The sequence below is a fragment of the Sturnira hondurensis genome, unplaced genomic scaffold (assembly GCF_014824575.4).
Source record: "Sturnira hondurensis isolate 20B ecotype Veracruz unplaced genomic scaffold, ASM1482457v3 Scaffold0006413, whole genome shotgun sequence".
Taxonomy (NCBI): Eukaryota; Metazoa; Chordata; class Mammalia; order Chiroptera; family Phyllostomidae; genus Sturnira; species Sturnira hondurensis.
Window position 1 is genome coordinate 6088641 of NW_028079044.1, and position 15831 is coordinate 6104471.

The following is a 15831-nucleotide window of genomic DNA, read 5'->3' on the forward strand; positions in this document are numbered from 1 at the left end:
TGCCGCCGGAAGCGGTCCTTCCAGCAGATCAGAAGTCCGACTGGGAATTGTAGCACCTACGGCGAACTCTGGGACTACCACCGCTAAGGGGAGCGCTCAGTGGGAGGGGCACCAGTTCGAGCTTCCGGGCCCTCCCGGGGTCAGCCGCGCCTCGGCGTTCGCTTCCCCGGCCCCCTTCTTTCCTAGAGGTACATTACTGCGCTTGTGGGGCTGTGAACACCTCTGTGCCACCGTCCATGCTGGGCACCGAGTTAAAAGGGGATTATGGGAGAAATGATAGATTCTTACAAGACACATAACAAGAAGGAAAAAAATACCAGGGATGGTAGCAGGAGTTAGTTCTGGGTAAAAAGCGCTTTCTCTTTCAGAAGTCGCCTCATGTGGCTAGCATTTTAAGCAGCATAGCCGCAGTGCGTTGCAGTCCCAGCTCATTCCCTGTTGGGGGACGTTGTGTAAAGTCTGAGCCTCCAAGAGTTTGCATTATCATCTGCAAGATGATAATGATGTAGCTATTTCATAGAATAGCAATAAGGTTATAAGAGAACCTGGTTCGTAATAAGAGTTTGCTGTTGTGATTATTACAGCCTCCTCTCAGAGCACTTCCACGCTTTGATTGGGCATGTCTTTTGGCCCCTTCCCCTTAACCACAACCATCACGACCAACCACCACTCAAGAGTCTATTGTTTTATCTTTGTCCTCATACTTAAGGCTAATGATATGGTATAGAAGAGTTTCTTACTCAAAAGCATATTTATGAAGGGAGACCCCCAAAAACTACCAGGAATTATCTTCTGGAGGATGGGCCCCTTGTAGTATATAGGCTTCCCTCCCACCCTCCACGGTGCCCAGGTCAGTTGTAGGAACCCATCTGTATCAGTGTACCAGCTGGCCTTGTGAAAGTCTGTGTTTGGCTCAGTGAATATTTTTTTAAGACTCATTCAAGGCATTTGTCCATTTCATGATGATGACTTACAAGCACACCTGCCTGCAACACACTGAGTATTTAGCAGTTTTTGACCAAACACAGCACAACCTCCATGCTGCACCCTCTCTATTCACCTGATCTCACTCCAGTGACTTATTTTTTTACCCCTGATGAAAAAAGTCCTCAAAGGGAAACATTTTGCTGATGTGGAAGAAGTGAAACAAAAAACCAGCAGAAGCACTAAAAGGCATCAAAGTTGACAAGTTCAAAAACTGTTTTGAGGAGTGGAATAAAGTCTCCATAGGCATATTGCATCACATGGAGAGTCCTTTGAAGATGATTGAAGTTTAAACATCTAAGAATAAGTATAATTTTAAATAACTCGTGGGAGTTTTGAGGGTCCCTTCCTACTGTTATCTCCCTTCCATAGTTTGACTTCCTATCTCATGCCTCCTCCTCTTATTTATTTAGTTAGTTTAGAGAGAAACACTGACATGTCGTTTCACTTATTTATTAATTCTTTGGTTGTTTCTTGTGTGTCCTGACCAGAGATGGAACCCATAACCTTGGTGTTTGGAGAGGAGGCTCTAACCAACTGAGCTACTCCACCAGGGCATCAGGCCCCACCTTTATATGTATGTATATTTTAGAGAGAAAGAGGGAGGGAAAGGGAGGAAGAGACGGGGGGAAACATCAGTAAGTTGTCTCTCACACACCCCTCAAACTGGGGACCTGGCCTGCAAATCAGGCATGTGCCCTGACCAGGAATGCAAACAGTGATCTCTTAGTTCACTCCACCCACTGAGCTACACTGCCAGGACTCCCTCCTTTTTTACATTTGTCTCCCCAGTGCCTACTGCAAATGTGTGCAATCGGTATTGCTGAATGATTGAATGAAAATCTCTGTCCTGGAAATCTTTTTAATGAACCTAACACCCACACACTTGCAAATGACGGGAGTTCATTCTAGTTGCTATCATTTTACTTACTATTCACAAACACCCACTGAAGTGCAATTTCTGCAAGAAATTGTTCTTTGCTCTCTTACTTGTCTAGCCAAGCAGTTGAGAAACAAGCAGAAACTGGCTGGTAGAACATCCAAGTACTGGTCATATCTTTCCCCATTATTAAAGCGAAAATAATTCATACTTTTTATTCATGAAGATAACACAAATTCAAGCACCATGTCAAAATATAGAAAGATTTTTGTTTTTTTTAAAGATAAGGTCAATTAAAGGAACAGAAGAGCCAACCTGAAAGAGCAAGGTCCCAATGGCCAAAGATGGAAACAGTTGAATCACAAAATAACATAGTATTGGATTATAACCCAAAGTATCAAACAAATATACTTATGTCCATCCTGATAAAAATAAATTATCAAATAAATAAAGAATGCAGCAGAGGGGACAATTCCAAGTAATACATGTGTATAATGCACTAGGAGGTAGAGCTTAATTCCCCTACTTGTGAGTGTGGGCTGGACTTAGTGACTTGCTTCCAAAGAACAGACCACAGAGTATGGAAAGGGGAAAACAGTAACTTCACAGTAGAGAATGCTGGCAAACACCACCTTCACCAATTACACAAGGTGTAACTCACCAGTGATGTTGTGTTGATATCATGTACCCCCTGAGATGTTCTGATGAGGACACTCTATCTCTTACAGTACCCTCCCCCAAGGTCTATAACTCACTCGCGGGGAAAACATCAGGCAAGCCTAAATTGAAGAGCATGCTACAAAATACCTAACAGAACTCTTCAAAACGGTCAAGGTTATGGAAGACAAGAACAGACTGAGAAACTATCACAGATCAGAAGAGACTAAGGAGGCATGATGACCAAATGCAGTGTGGTCTCCTGGGTAGAATTCTGAAACAGAAAAGCACATTAGTAGGAAAAGTGGTGAAATCTGAATAAAGTGGTTTAATTAACTATAGTACCCCAGTGTTAATTTCTTCATTTTCACAAATGTATTATAGTTAATATAACATATTAACACTAGGTGAAACCAGGTGAAGGATGTTTGGGAACTCTCCACTTTCTTTGCAACTTCTCTGTAATCTAAATTTATTTAAAAACTAAAAGCTTATTTTTTTAAAAAAAGAAAGTGAATCAAATCTTAAACCTACCGTCTCTCCAGAAATAACCACTTTTATTATTTTGGTGAATATCATTTCAGTTATCTCTCTATATAAATACATGTACACATACAATTTTATAAAAATGAGATTCATACTATAAATGCTGCTTTTTAGTTTTTACAACTTAACCACAAATAATGTTCCCTAATGCCATGGGTTTGGTGAAAGCCATATCTCAGAACTATGAAAAGATAAATCATAAATATCAATGAGCAAAGTGTAATCCAAAAACAGTAAAAATAAAATAAAACAGAAAAGCAGTTGTATTGTACAGCCATCCCTTGCCTATCTTACCTAGAAAATTGCTGGAACTTTTGTTGGTTCTGCCTTTCAGCTTACCCTTTCAAGAATTTGGCTGAAATCTCCCTTAAGAGGGTAGGTCAATTTAACATCTAGACCACCTGTAGTTCTTGATGACAATCGGGTAAACTGCGTCCTACAAGAGGAGCAAGGGGCGAATTGCTGCTCTGTGTACTTAGCACACCAGCACTAGAAGGAGCTGTAGTCACCTCCCTGGACAGTCCCAAGAAGAGAAAATCACAAGGAACAACTCAAGAACGAAGTTTCTTCCAAAGAGAAGTCGATCAAGGATGTAGTAAGACAGTTCAAATTTCTAAGAGTTATATCTGCTTTGTTTTCTGTCTCAGCTGTCATATGTTGGCTTCACAAAGTAAAGCAAAACAAACAAAACCAAAACAAAACCTCCTACAATATAAATTGCTAGAGAAACAGTGCCAGGATTTTTAAAACTAGAAAAGACTTACCTGGGGGGGGGGGCGGGGGGGCAGGGCAGGGAATATAAAACAGAAAACTGTACTTGAATAAGAATTAAATTTTAAAAAATTAAAAAAAAACTAGAAAAGACTTCAGAACTGAATTATAGCAATCTAAAATAATCAGTAATAGTTATAACCATAGCTATCTTCTTCATGGCCAATTATATACTAGTCACATAAATATTTTATTCTATTTACTATTTTGTACTTCAGTTGCTTTTGGCACATTAGCAGGTTTGAGGTCCACTGATGATTTAGTTTCCCCTGACTCTGATTTGACAAATACTCCCAATGACAAGTTGGTAATCTAGAGAGCACATTTTGGTAAGGTGAATTTATTTTAAATATGTGGATTTGGGGAAAATTGCTAAACTGTATAATAATAATATGATGTACTAAGAATGAGGCATTGTTCTTAATGTTTTATAGTCCTCATCTCATTAAATACTGCAAGACTGAATTTCTTAATTTTGCACATCAATTTTAGCAGACTAGAGGGATTGCGTATCACTGAGGAAGTTAAGTGACTTGCCCAAGTCACATCCTTAGTAATGGGTGAGAAGGACCTAAATTCATGTCTGTTTGATCCAAGGCTGTTCCTTAGCCACTTCCATATTTGAGGAAGTGGAATTAAAGATCTTTAGGGTCCCAACCAGCTTTGAGATTTTGCCTTTTGAACATTTTAATATTAGCATTTTTTCACTTAAATTTTAAATCAACCTGTGCTCCGGATGTATGGTAAATCTTTGCATTTGCATTAGTATTTCAGCTGTTATTAAAGCAACAATTATCTTTACGGAAAACATAAGAGTAACATTTTGTATTATACTTATGGAAATTACAACATTAATCTCTAGGAACCTCTAATAAAAGCCATATCAATAATCATTAAAGGTGTCTGCACTGGGCTTTCATCAGCAATGAGATATTTGTCTCTTCACTACCAACATGCAAATTACACAAAGCTTTTCTTTGGGTCTCCTCTTGAGTCTCATTAAATTATACTGATTACTTCTTAGACAATTACATCTCTTAAAATGTTTTTTTTTGTTACAAAGTCTCTGGTTTCTTTTTATTAGCTTTATCTAGGTATAACCGACAAAACCATGAGCTATTTGAAGTGTCCCCGTGATGATTTGGTACACTATTCACTGTGAAAGGACTGCCGCAGAGTTGATTAACACAGCCATCACCTCACATACGCTGACTTTTATTTCCTTTTGGTGAGACCATTTAAGTTCTACTTTCTTAGCCAATTTCAGCTCTACAATAAAGACAGTAGTCACCATGTTATACATTAGACCGTCGGACCTTATTCATCTTTTTAACTGACCGTTTGTACCCTTTTACCGACCTGTATTCCTTCTTCCTCGTTCTTGTCCCAGCTCTTTCACTGACTGGAATTAAAACTTTGCATAAAATGCTTAAGTTTTATGGTGTGCAATATCTTTATTACAGAATTAAGAAGGTTAAACTCACAGGATTATTTCTGAAAAGTTTTAAAATATGACTTACAATAGCCCTGGCTGCTGTAGCTCAGTGGATGGAGTGCGGGCTGTGAACCGAATGGTCACTGGTTTGATTCCCAGTCAGGGCACATGTCTGGGTTGCAGGCCAGGTCCCCAGTAAGGGGCACGTGAGAGGCAACCCCACATTGGTGTTTCCCTCCCTCTTTCTCCTTCCCTTCCCCTCTCTCTAAAAATAAACTATTTAAAAATATATGACTTAAATATAAAGTGACCATGTGTCTGAAGATGTATTTAGCTCATTCATGAGGGAACTAGCAAGATGGTAAGTAAGCCTCTCAAAGGGGCCAAGTATTTACAGTGGTTGAAAGAATGAATGCTCAAATAAGATTGATATATATACAAAATTAGTTAGTATCCTGCAGCACAAGAAAGCTGTAAGTGTTGGGGCACTATTCTGTTCTCTCTTTGCCCTCTGAATTCGCCTTTCAGGCCTCAGAGGACTGCCCTGACCCACGCGGTGCCCCCCAGAGCTACGATGAGTTGCCCCTATTATGGGCTCCCACAGCGTCGCATGCGCTGCTTAGCATGCGCACCCAGGCAACGCAATATCTGTTTCTGTGATTATTTGACTAATACCTGTGTCCTCCAACAGACCGTTTGCTCCACGGGGCAGGGCTCTGTCAGGTTTTGCTCACCACTATACTTCCTGCGTGAGCTGATCGTCAATCATATTTTATTGAATTGAATTTAATAAGCCCCAAGTCCCTACATGTTAATTATTGAGATTTCCTCCCTTCTCCACTTGAGACGTAGGAGCCAGGCAACTGGATGGTGAGATTATCGTCTTCTTTGTCACAGCTCCTCACTGAGCACTGGTGCTCAGGGGGTACTTGTGCCACATCTGCGCTGGCCGGGCTGCCCCAGGTGGACCGCCTTCCACCGATGGCACGCGCCCATCTTGCTATCCACTGAGAGCAAGAATGCCAATAAGGGACTGTTCTCGCCACTCCCGTCTTCCCCACCCCAGTCCTCAGCCTCTCTTTTTGCTCCTGGATCCATCTGCTTCCCCCTCCCTCATTCTAGGAGCTAACTAACCTCCATGTCTCCTGTCCTAGGATAAATCCTCTTCCTTTAGACGAGGGCCTTTAGAAACCAACCTTCATGGAATGGGATTATGGAAAGAAGATACTAATACTAATTAGGGGTTTTTAAGTTACTTTGTTACACAGGTGTGTGTTTTGAAGCAAAATGGGGGCTGTATTGTCTATGTAGTGTGTCTTCTATAATTTGTCCTCCCCATTTACGGAATTGTATTTCTCTATGTCCTTAAATATCGTGTGAGTGTGATGGATAAAGAAGTATGTCACTTAATTTATTTAACATGTCCCTTTATGGTGGTATAGTCCTTGTCACCTGCTACCAGCCTTCTCTTTCTGCTCTACTGTTCACACCAGATCTGAATGCCCAGGACACATTGTGCTTTTTCATTTCCATCCCTCAATTCCTGGAGTTTCCTCAGCTGGAACACACATTTTTCCCTGGCAAATTTCTACTTATCATTCAAACTGGTATCATCTGCCTCTAAAGTTTCCTTGGTGCGCGCCCCACTCTGCTTAGTGCCTTTCCTCTGGGCTCCCAATGCTCCCTCAAGCATCTACGATTGTTGCACTAGGCACGTTTTCTTGGCTTTATCTCCTGTGAATGTCTCAGTTCTGAATTTGCTAGATTTTAAGGTCTTTGAGGAGAAGAGTAACACACAGAGAAAATATGTTGAAGAGACACAGATTGGAGCTAGCATCCCCCCACCCCCGACACACACACACACACACACACACTATCTTCCTGCTTTCTTTTTATGTATGCATAGCTTCTTAGGATGGCTTTCAACTCACCTGTTCTGGAATGCCGTTTCACCCAGTAATGGGGATTTCTAACATTCTTTGCCTAACAAATGCAATGATGTCCAGTCTCCTTGGTGTTGATAAATATTTTATAATTTTGGCCTTTTAATTTCCTTTCTCGGGGAAGCTACAGTTGTAGCTGTTTCTTTACTTTGAGCAGACATAACGTGAAAGTCTCTTGTCCTGGACCCGGCCATAATTCCATCTTTCAGCCCTCTTTTCCAGGTTCTGTTCTTAACTGTTCTGTTAAGTATCTGTTCTGTTGTTAAGTATCCACACTCTTTCTGATGGTAATAAATTTCCCTCGATGTGTTCTTGTAGAAATGCCACAGACTTACTAAGTCTTTTTTTGTTTGTAAAATAATTTGGCAATGTGCACTTTCCACCTGTCTCCTAGAATCATGAGGTTTCATATTCAAGTTCTGTGACTAAATATCTAGTTCCTCAAGTCCATGCTGATAAGTTAAATTTAATGTTTTCTGTTGTTTGCAAAATAAAATTGAAATCACATTTGCTTTGAGGACAATGCCAAGTATAGCACTTCGTTTATATTTAATATGATGCTGACAAATAAATATTGCTTTGAAGCTGGGTTAGCTTTTTAACAGTGACACAATGTATTTTTACTATAGACAAATTTAGCTCTACTTTCTAATAAAAATCTTTGATTGTAAGGCTAGTTTGGAACAGGATACTTGGTAACTCATCAACAGGTAGACTAAAGGTAAAAGAACATTACTCTAGACCAGGGGGAAAATGATAGTAGTTTGGACTAGGGTAGTGATTTTCAATCTTTTTCACATCGTGGCACACATAAACTAATTACTAAAATTCTGTGGCACACCAAAAATTATATTTTGCCTATATGACCAAAAATAAGTGTAATTTTTACTGATTTTCAGAAATAATATTATTAATTACATACCCTTTTTGCTCCAAATAGACTTAAAAAAAATCAGGTGCCTATACTTGTACATAAGAATTTCTGGTACCAAGAATTAACCATCTGACACAATCTTATTATGTGACATGACCAATAAGATGCAACTCTGGTATATAATCTATATATTTATGGTTCAAGACAGGGCATTCACATGAGAAGATTATTGTCGTGTTGGCTGTTAGGTTTTTTAAAAGATTTTATTTATTTATCTTTAGAGGGGAAGGTAAGGAGAGAGGGAAAGAAATATCAATGTATGGTTGCCTCTCGTGTGTCCCCTGCTGGGAACTGGCCTGCAACCCAGGCATGTGCCCTGGCTGGGAATTGAACAGCAATACTCTGGTTTGCAGGCCCATGCTCAATCCACTGAGCTACACCAGCCAGGGCTTGTTAGTTTTTATTACACAATCTAAGAAAAAAGAGGTCAGTGCTTCTGACTAAATAGTAGGTAATGCATTAAAAAAAATAAAACCTCTTACAGTACACTGGTTAAAAATCGCTGGGTTAGGATGATGGAGATGGTGAAAAGGAATGGATCTGAGAAACTACCGTGATGTATTAGCTACGGGGAGGCTAGGTGGTGCTGGGAAGTGGAGGTAGGGCTGGGGAGAGATTCACGCCCTGCCTAGCTGATGGAGGATGGTTCAATCCCCAAAAGATTTCTAGAAATCTTTACCAATTACCCCAGAAAATGTGCTGGCTGTCACTGCCACTTTGACCTCTTTTCATTCTCCCTTTGTAGCTGTCATGGAGATCCTACCCTAGGTTAATGTTTTCCTACTTTTGGACATAATTTACATTGCTTAGGTTCAATCAGATTCCAATTCTTTCCCCTGTCTACTCTCAGGTCACCGTGGTTGGATTTGGATAATCTTGAAAGTCTTCAGATATTTAAGGACAATCATTTTGGATATGTCTTATCTTCAAATGTGTGATCTTTGCTCTTCTATTGCTTTCTACTTTCATTCTTAGAGGTAAACTTAGTGGGAAAAAGTGAGCCACACTACACTTTACATGCCAAAGTAAAATTTAAATTAATGGATTGAGTGTTCAAAATAAAAATAATAGTTTGAATGTGAAAGCCATTAACATTCATTCAGTGGCTATGTGAGCCAAGATATAAACAAAGCTAATTCACAAGCGGGGAAAGGAAATAATAAACATGGAAAAAAATGTTCCAAGTAAGCCTTTCCCCCTTGTCTATGTTTTCTAAACACTCTGTAATGTAGTATGTTTGCTTTTTTAAAACAAGATTTTATTTATTTATTTTTAGAGAGGGAAAGGGAAGGAGAGGGAGAGAAATATCAGTGCACGGCCACCTCTCCTGCACCTCCTACTGGAGCCTAGTTCACAATCCAGGCATGCGCTCTGACTGGGAATTTAACCAATGATCCTTTGGTTTACAGTCCAGCGCTCAACCCACTGAGCCATACCAGCTAGGACAGTAATGTAGTATGTTTGCTTTGGGGTTTTTTAAAAAATATTTTATTTATTTATTTTTAGAGAGAGGGGAAGGGAAGAAGAGTGGGAGAGAAACATCAATGTGTGGTTGCCTCTCATGTGTCTCCTACCGGGTCCTGGCCTGCAACCCAGGCATGTGCCTGACTGGGATTGGAACCAGTGACTCTTTGCTTCACAGGCCCGCGCTCAATCCACTGAGCCACACCAGCCAGGGCTTGCTTTTGATTTTGACTTCAATTTAGGTGACTGTTGGTATTAAGTAGCCTGTTGTTGGTTCTATAATCAGACATCAAAGAATTAGATGGGAAACATAGTTTAATAGTTTTAAGAGGCGGGTTAAGCTGAGAAGTTTTATAATTGAGCCATCCAAGGCCAATTCTGAGTGAAATTGTAAAGTCCGTTCTAATTTAGTTCTCTTTTGCAGTTTCCTCCTAGGCCATTATGCTGGTGTTTTCTGAAGAGGCTTCCTTCTCCAAGCCTTCAATTTGCAGCCCAGAAATGACCTAAATTTATTCACAATAGATTTGAATGTCTCAAAGAATATCTACGTTTATGTGGGATTCGAGGCTTAATCTAAATTCATAAATGAAACCCTAATATGAAAATTCAGGCCTCATTTAAAGCAAAGTTTTGAAGGATAGTGGAAAACACCCCACCAAGAGGTAGGCAAATCACTGCTGAAAAAGTTGAGTCCCGGTTGCCACAGCTAATTATTCATAGATGAAGGGCAACAAAAGTTAACTTTCAGAAAAGGTAAAATGTAAAATTATAATTTAAAAATTGTAGTTGATAAGTCTTAAAAGGATGGGGATTTTGGCACCATCCCTTCTCCCGTGCTGGTTATCCAGCTAAGGGGTTGTCCCGTGTCCTGCCCCCCCCCCCCCCCCCCCGCCCCCCGTGAAACCCGAAACCGGTCCTACACCGAGGACAAGCAAAAACCCGAAGAGGCAGGCCACTGCATATCGGCAGGTAACAGGTTTAGTAGGCAAGGGAACTTAGGCGGCTTGTCGTGGGTGGTTGCAAGACGAAATCTCCATTCTTATTCTTGGGTTTATACTGAGGCCTTAACATGGTTCAGTCACCTATACTGTCCAGGGGGTCTTATTACTTTCTCAAGGTCGCCCCCTTCAGGTGGCTTCCAGTACTGAAGCAGTGGATGGGCTGGAGTTCGGAGGGCGGGGAAATGGATGAGGAGCCTCTGATTGCTCCCATTCAGCTCTGGCTCTGTGGGAGGTCGGGTCCTCTCCGTGACCAACTTCAACACTCCTTAAACTGAACGTCGTTACTAGGTCACATTCGACTTAAATGGCAGCTATGTTGGGTATAGGAACCAGAAGCGGGGTTAGGGAAGGCTACGAGAATGAAGGCCCCTCCCTCCTGTGGGACACCAGGTAAGCAACCCTGCAGGTACTACAAGGTGTTTTCGGGGACCTGCAGGGAGAGGAGCACCAAGACGGAGCCGCCCACCTCGGGACCAGGACCGCCCGGCCTCGGGGTTCCGGCGGCGGCCTTAGTCCCTCCCGGCACTTCCGTCTCAACCTCTAGGGATGCCAGGCACTTCCTCCCACAGTCCCTTCCCACGGCCACGGTAGCCGTATGGCCGGCGTGGGGTTGCGTGCGGCTCTCGAGCAGCGGCTGGACGCCCTGGGCATCCGCACGGAGGTCCTAGAGCACCCAGAGGTGAAGGCGCTCGAGCGGGGACGGCGGGGCAGGGGCGGGAGGCGGTCGGTGGTGGTGGGCGCCGCCGCAAAAAACGTCGGTTCTAGGGCGTTTCCAGGGCTGCTGTTCGGAACAATTTGACAGGAACATCAAAAGCCTCTCGATTTGGGATTACGATATTATTCGGAGAAAACTTGTGCGCCTTAAACGGGTGTGGGTTGTTGGTCAGTGTGTCCACTTTACGTGTAGCTAAAATAAATTACCAAGCAGTAGACCGTCTCTGCAAGGGCTACGGAGTATCAGGCTGCATACACACAGCAGGGCACCAAGTTTAGGGAGTTTATTTTTTTTACTGAGAGGAAAAGGAAGAAAATCAGCGAAGTGAGAGAGGGACGTAGATTGGCAGCCTTTCACACGCCCTCAACCAGGGACCTGGCCTATAACCCAGAAATGTGCGGTGGCAGGGACCCANCTCGATTTGGGATTACGATGTTATTCGGAGAAAACTTGTGCGCCTTAAACGGGTGTGGGTTGTTGGTCAGTGTGTCCACTTTACGTGTAGCTAAAATAAATTACCAAGCAGTAGACCGTCTCTGCAAGGGCTACGGAGTATCAGGCTGCATGCACACAGCAGGGCACCAAGTTTAGGGAGTTTATTTTTTTTACTGAGAGGAAAAGGAAGAAAATCAGCGAAGTGAGAGAGGGACGTAGATTGGCTGCGTTTCACACGCCCTCAACCAGGGACCTGGCCTATAACCCAGAAATGTGCGGTGGCAGGGACCCAACAGCGGCCTTTTGGTTTGGGAGACGGTCCCCAAACCAGTTAGGGTGGAATCGGTATTTTAAACCTGATTTAGTGTATACTAAGATGTGCAAATGTTTCATGAGACCAATAGTAACTTGAGAGTTGCAGGGACATAGTTTTTACCTAAGACTTAAAATAACTAATGGTAATAGCTAAATATAGTAATCGTCAAAGGGTAGAGAAGTCCATTAGAAGTCTTACTTACCTTTACAAATTTAACGTCAAAATTATAGTTTTCTGTGATCTTCCCTCTACATATCCCCCTTCTTTACCTGTCTATATTGCCAGCTTTCTGATGTTTAGTGTAGGGTCTCCTAGAGCTCTCATTAGTTATATATTTGTAGATTGGAGGTTGTCACCTGACCTGGATGTAATTATAACACTAAGGAGTCTGAGCTTTTTAATAAACTTTCAGTACCAAAAGTTTGAAGAAAAAACAAAAAGCATTTTAACAGGAGGGCCTGGCCAGCACACTGGAATAGAGAACTGACCTAAGAGAAACTACTCGAGGTCTTGGTGTTGAGTGTTTCCTAACCGTGCTGTTTCCACCCAACCAGCAAAATACATACAACTGTATAAGTTTGCAGTGTGTGTACAAACAATATTATTTTAAATTTCTCGTGTGATATTTTACAGGTGTTTACTGTTGAAGAAATGATGCCTCATATCCAGCATCTGAAAGGAGCACACAGTAAGAACTTATTTCTTAAAGACAAAAAGAAAAAAGGCTATTGGCTGGTGACAGTTCTTCATGACAGACAAATTAATTTAAATGATCTTGCCAAGCAGTTAGGTGTTGGGAGTGGAAATCTGCGGTTTGCTGATGAAACGGCCATGCTAGAAAAACTGAAAGTTGGCCAAGGCTGTGCCACACCCTTGGCACTATTTTGTGATCACGGAGATGTGAAATTTGTTCTGGATTCTGCCTTTTTGGAAGGCGGACATGAAAAGGTGTACTTTCATCCAATGACCAATGCTGCAACCATGGGATTGAGCCCTGAAGACTTTCTTACATTTGTGAAGAAGACAGGGCATGATCCCATAATACTAACTTTTGATAAAAACAACTGATTGGGCTAATGTTTAGAATACATTTCTGAAAGCTATGTTTCTTATTTGTAATTTGTGAAAATTATTAAAAGTAAGAATATTTAGCACCTTGGTTTGGTGGCTACTGAAGTCATTTTAGGAGGGATATTTTATCTTAAAGCTGTTTTTTTTAAAAGATTTTATTTTTAGAGAAAGGGGAAGGGAAGGAGAAAGACAGGGAGAGAAACATCAATGTATGGTTGCCTCTCACAGGCCCCCTCCTGGGGACCAGGCCTGGAACCCAGGCATGTGCCCTAGACTGAGCACCAAACCAGCAACTCCTTGGTTCGCAGGCCCATGCTCAATCCACTGAGCCACACCAGCCAGGGCTTAAAGCTGTTTTTAAAAAGATCTATTGAGGTAGTGTTAGCTCAGATAACCCTGGCCCCATCCTCCACTCCCTATAACTCATTTCAGAAATGCCTTCAAAAATTAAGAGCAACATCAAAACTAAGATTCGTTAACTAAGATTACTTATTCTACATCTTCATTAGAGTGTTTATTGTACTTGAAAAAAGCAAGGGGCAGAAAAGCATATATAAAATTATGCATATGATAGTGTACATAGAGGGAAAATTGAAAGGAATATAAGAATATATTAAATTATTGAAAATGGTTATATATGGGGAATGAGGATTAAGAAATTTAAAACTCCGCTGCAAGATAATTAAAATAAACATGGGCAAGGGCTAAGAATTTTCATCACTGGATGTTTTTAGTCACTCAGTGATTAAGAATTTCACCCAGTGATTAAATTCTTTTTTAAAAAAGATTTTATTTATCTTTAGAGGGGAAGGTAAGGAGAGAGGGAGAGAAATATCAATGTATGGTTGCCTCTCGTGTGTCCTCTGCTGGGAACTGGCCTGCAACCCAGGCATGTGCCCTGACTGGGAATTGAACCGTGATTGTGTGGTTCGCAGGTCTGCGCTCAATCCACTGAGCTACACCAGCCAGGGCCCCAGTGATTAAATTCTTAATCACTGGGTGATTTTTGGTGAAAAAATAAAAGTATATCTTTAGAAAATTTTAACCTAAAATAACAACAAAGGGATGGGAAATATTGCAATAATTATACTGCTAAAATTATTTTAAAACTCAATAGCAGAATATACACAAGCCATCAGACGGATTTGTTTAGTCTTTGTTCAAAGTTTGGAAATGTGAACATTAAGTTTCTTCTCTCAGATACATTGAATTTTACTTATCCCCTTTTCATTATGGCATATGAAAAGTGTAAGATCCCAGGATTATGTATTGTCAGTTGTCACATAAAGGTGGTTCAGAAATGGAGTGAGTAAAATTGACGGTTTTTTCACCTCACTTAAATTCAAACAAAACCCTTTCTTAGTTGAGGGTATGATGTAGGCAGACTACAAAACTAGTCTATAGGTCCTGTCATGAAAAGGTTGCTTTAAGGTTGCTTTACATATAAAATGAAGGTTTAATGAATAGAATCAAAGACACTGAGGACCTCAGATAAGTGGTGTACCTTCCTTTCCCCACCTTATGATAGAAAAAAGAAAAGACTGATCTGCAAGGACACAGGTCTGGTTGTCAACTGCAACATTTTGCCTCCAAGGGCTAAGTGAAAATGAGATGGTGATTTGTACAATCTATTAATGCACTGGGCTGGCCAAAAAAGTCTGTTTAGTTTTTTCCAGTAAAATAAAAGACACATTTTTCATTTTCACCAGTAACTTTATTGATTTGGGTATTTTGAGTATGTTGGCTATCTCCCGCATGGTAGAAGGATGAAGTTCTCAAAGTCTTGATTTGATCATTAGCTACCCGTGGAACATCATCAGTGAGAAGTCTTCAACACAAAACTTTGCAAATCACTTTTGACATGTTCTATCAGTTGTGCACCCTTTTGCATTTCAGTTGCTGTTTTACCTTTCTTGAAATAATAAAGTACAATATACTGAAAATGCTGCATATTTTTTCCATCCTCAATATTAAAATGGCTATACAAAAAACCAATTTTGGTAAGTTTTTTTTAAATGCACACTGATATGACAGCTGTCACAATACAACATAACAAAACTGTTCTGAATAAAGATAAAAGACAACAAAGCACTACTAGAACCATCTTACGGGAAAAAACCAAACAGACTTTTTGGCCAACTGATAGATACTCTTCTCATTTTCCCAAAACCTCTAATAACTATGCTAAAATGATTAGGATAGAATCATCTAAACAAGGTTATGGGTTATGTCTGAAAATAGGTTTTCCAAGACAAAGACAAAAGAAAGAACAATACCTGCCTAAATTATATTTTACAATTTTTAAATTATTACTAACTACTTATAAAAATCACCTGTTTTATTTCTTTATATCAGTTTGATAAGCGAATGTCAAACCAACCTAATTTTAAAAAGTAAACTTAAACACTAAAATGATAAATGATGAATGCTTTTAGAAAGATAAACAATGGTGTATCTTTTGTTATAAACTGGATTTCTGTGGCTGATATTAGGTATTGCCAAGTAATAAACATTTTGCTATTCAAATCCCTCAGTAGCAATACTTTTAAAGGAAATGTTACAACTTTTATATTATTTGATTTGGTATTTAATAACAGTTATAAGTACAATGGCAAACATTGAAAGAGAACCCTTAGGAGAAAAGAAAAAGACAATTTATAATCAGGTTTTGTTAAGAGT

At 40.5% G+C, this 15831-nt stretch overlaps 1 protein-coding gene across 1 annotated transcript; it reads left to right on the plus strand.

The window, feature by feature from the left end:
• Window positions 1–11122: 11122 nt before the first annotated feature.
• Window positions 11123–13239, plus strand: LOC118988390 (prolyl-tRNA synthetase associated domain-containing protein 1). Its single transcript, XM_037047944.1, has 2 exons — window positions 11123–11294; window positions 12715–13239. The coding sequence occupies exons 1-2, from the start codon at window positions 11211–11213 to the stop codon at window positions 13147–13149; spliced, it is 519 nt and encodes a 172-aa protein (XP_036903839.1). The 5' UTR covers window positions 11123–11210; the 3' UTR covers window positions 13150–13239.
• The last annotated feature ends 2592 nt before the right edge of the window (window positions 13240–15831 follow it).